Genomic DNA, 2954 nt, shown 5'->3' on the forward strand with positions numbered 1-2954 from the left:
CACTCACACACACACACACACACACACACACACACACACACACACACACACTTTATACTTGTATTCATTATTATACAGAATCCTAAACTAACAAGCAACAGTTTTAACCACCCTTTCTTTCATTTGATGTCTTTTTCTTATATTTTCATGTCTCTGTACAGCTAAATGCATTGGTCAGCGGCAGTTCCGAGACCAGTACTTTGACTCGCCAGATTTCATCCTCACGCTAAAAGATTTCTGGCTGAGATGCCGAGAGGGATTGTGGGAGTTGAAATGCCCTGCAGTTTCAGGAACTACACCTGACAATGACACCGAGACCGTTTGTACACGATACAGAGAGATAACCAGTCTCCCTCTGATTCAATCAGAAGTCAGCAGGATAATCAGGGAACACACCGCTGAAGGGAGTGAATCAAATTCCTCACAAAGGGAACAAATTGACAAAGTCGCAGAAAATGAGGACACAGAGATCTGTTCAGCTGATGACACAAAGTGGCTGAATGACCTCAATCTGGTCTGTTTTGCTGAGTTCAAGACCGAGCGCTGCTCTTACACACTAGAGAGGGAGGCCGGTGCAGTGCGGGTGGATCTGGACCAGGCTGATTTCGGATATTGTGTGGGAGAGATTGAGGTTCTGGTGCCCGAAGGAGGTGACATGAATGCAGCTCTGCAGAGGATTACAGGCACTGCTGTAGAACTGGCTCATGTTTGTGGACACACATATCATATATAGACCAGTGTTACTTTAGTATGATTGAGATTCTATTACAGTTTTTATTAATTATTAGTTAATAATCTTACTAATTAATGCTAATACATACTAATACTAACTAAAAGTTTATTTATTTTTATTTCAGCTAACGTTATATTTATTTCAAGTAACAAAAATATTTTTTTATGGTTTTAGTTTCAGTTTTAGTTTACTATAATAACCATGGCTAAGAAAGTTGATATTTGTTGCCTAATAAACCATAAATGTGACCCTGCCTGGACCACAAAACCAGTCATAAGTAGCACGGATACATTTGTAGGGTCAAAATTATAGATTTTTCTTTTATGCCAGAAATATATAATAACCGTAAATATATCAAAACCTAATTTTTGATTAGTAATATGCATTGCTATGAACTTCATTTGGACAACTTTAAAGGTGATTTTCTCAATATTTAGATTTTTTTTTTTTTTTTTACACCCTCAGATTCCAGATTTTCAAATTGTTGTATTTCAGCCAAATATTGTCCTATTCTAACAAACCATACATCAAAGCTTATTTATTCAGCTTTCAGATGATGTATAAATCACAATTTAAAAAAATTGACCCTTTTGACTGGTTTTGTGGTACAGGGTCACAGATGTCTAAAACACTTTGGCATCTATTGTTTAATAATAACCCTTTAGAATTACATAAAAATAAAGACCTCTTTTCACTTAATAATATATGCTGTATTTATCTTGTTTGTCTCCACAGGTTTAAGCTGTGAGAAGAAAGTAAAGGGGAAAATGGATGTTTACCTTCAAAGGTATCGACCTGAACACTATGCAAAGCTTCTTAGTGCTCACATCTTATAAGGAATCACTAGTGTAACATATAATTTGTAGTTTTTAAATTCTGTTTCATTTATGATTCATCCTTAATGCTTAATAGTAATGCATAAAGATTAATACAGAAAATTCAATAGTCAATTAAAAAAACTATAGTACATACTATATAGGTAGTTATATATCATGGCAATTTGGGTTAGTTAAACAGATATCTGATTAAAAATATGAATACATTATAAGTATCTGTGATTGTTTTTAAAATATAAACAACAGTTTATTTTGTCAAGTCAAGTCAAGTCACCTTTATTTATATAGCGCTTTTAATAATACTGATTGTCAAAGCAACTGTACAGCATTAATTAGGAAAATATTGTGTCAGTAATGCAAAATGATAATAGTAAACACTCAATTTTCAGTTAAAGGCAATTTTGTCTATTTCTGTTATATAAATTTGAGTTATTGAGTTATAAGATTGCTCTCTTTTTAACAAAATTGCATGTATCATGGGCAATAGGTAACAACAAGCTCTTCAATTAAGTGTGCAATAATTTTGTTGAGTTGCATGTAAGTTTGATGTGTTAGTTTGTTTGACCAATAGAATCATGTCTTAAATATCGCAGATACTTTTATTTTGATAGTTGCAAAATTTAGCAATTTTCTGCTTTGACCTAAATAGATTAACATATAATTGTAAAAGCCAACGTTTGCTCAGCAGAGGGCGCTGTTATCTTTGTTTTGAGCTGTTCGCTCAGCATGCCAGCAGTTGGCGCTATGTTCCTGGACAACCACTGACAAATTCATTCTAATCTGTTTTCACACCAGGTGGTTGGGTAATCTATACTGAACAGAATTAGAAATTATTAAAATGATCCTAAGGATTTATGACACATCAATTATCTATATATATTACACTGATTCATAAATAGCAGAAATAGATGTCCAATGATCGCACAGTGCACAACTGTAAATATGTTATGCTATTCTCAATGCTTTTCTCATCATGCCACCATGAAATATTTTTTATGATTCATAAATATTTAATTCTGTAACCACAATACATTTGGTGTCAAATTGTTGGCATTGCTCGAGTGGGTACACTATTTGCAAAATATATGTATAATTCAGAACAGATTCTAATATAGGATGTCAAAAATAAAAAAATACTTTTTTGAGGCAATAAAAGCAGTTTCTATATATACACTACCAGTCAAAACATTTTGAACAGTAAGATTCTTAATGTTTTTTTTAAAGAAGTCTCTTCTGCTCACCAAGCCTACAGCAAAAACTATTTACATTTACATTTACATTTAGTCATTTAGCAGACGCTTTTATCCAAAGCGACTTACAAATGAGGACAATAAAAGCAGACAAAACTAACAAAAGAGCAACAATATATAAGTGCAAATGACAAG

At 33.1% G+C, this 2954-nt stretch overlaps 1 protein-coding gene across 3 annotated transcripts in view; it reads left to right on the plus strand.

Moving 5' to 3' along the window:
• The window catches only part of LOC107693802 (thiamine-triphosphatase-like), a 10669-nt gene that overhangs the window by 5747 nt on the left and 1968 nt on the right, over nt 1–2954 (plus strand). Inside the window, exons 3-4 of one of the 3 annotated variants that reach the window (XM_016493315.1) lie at nt 162–650; nt 1469–1520. In XM_016493315.1, the coding sequence (XP_016348801.1) occupies nt 162–650; nt 1469–1520 (541 nt within the window). Of the gene's footprint in view, nt 1–161; nt 707–1468; nt 1602–2954 lie in introns of those variants that run through there. The other 2 variants (XM_016493317.1, XM_016493316.1) reach the window with 2 other exon arrangements.

This window comes from Sinocyclocheilus anshuiensis, unplaced genomic scaffold (genome assembly GCF_001515605.1).
Source record: "Sinocyclocheilus anshuiensis isolate Anshui unplaced genomic scaffold, SAMN03320099.WGS_v1.1 scaffold2192, whole genome shotgun sequence".
NCBI lineage: Eukaryota > Metazoa > Chordata > Actinopteri > Cypriniformes > Cyprinidae > Sinocyclocheilus > Sinocyclocheilus anshuiensis.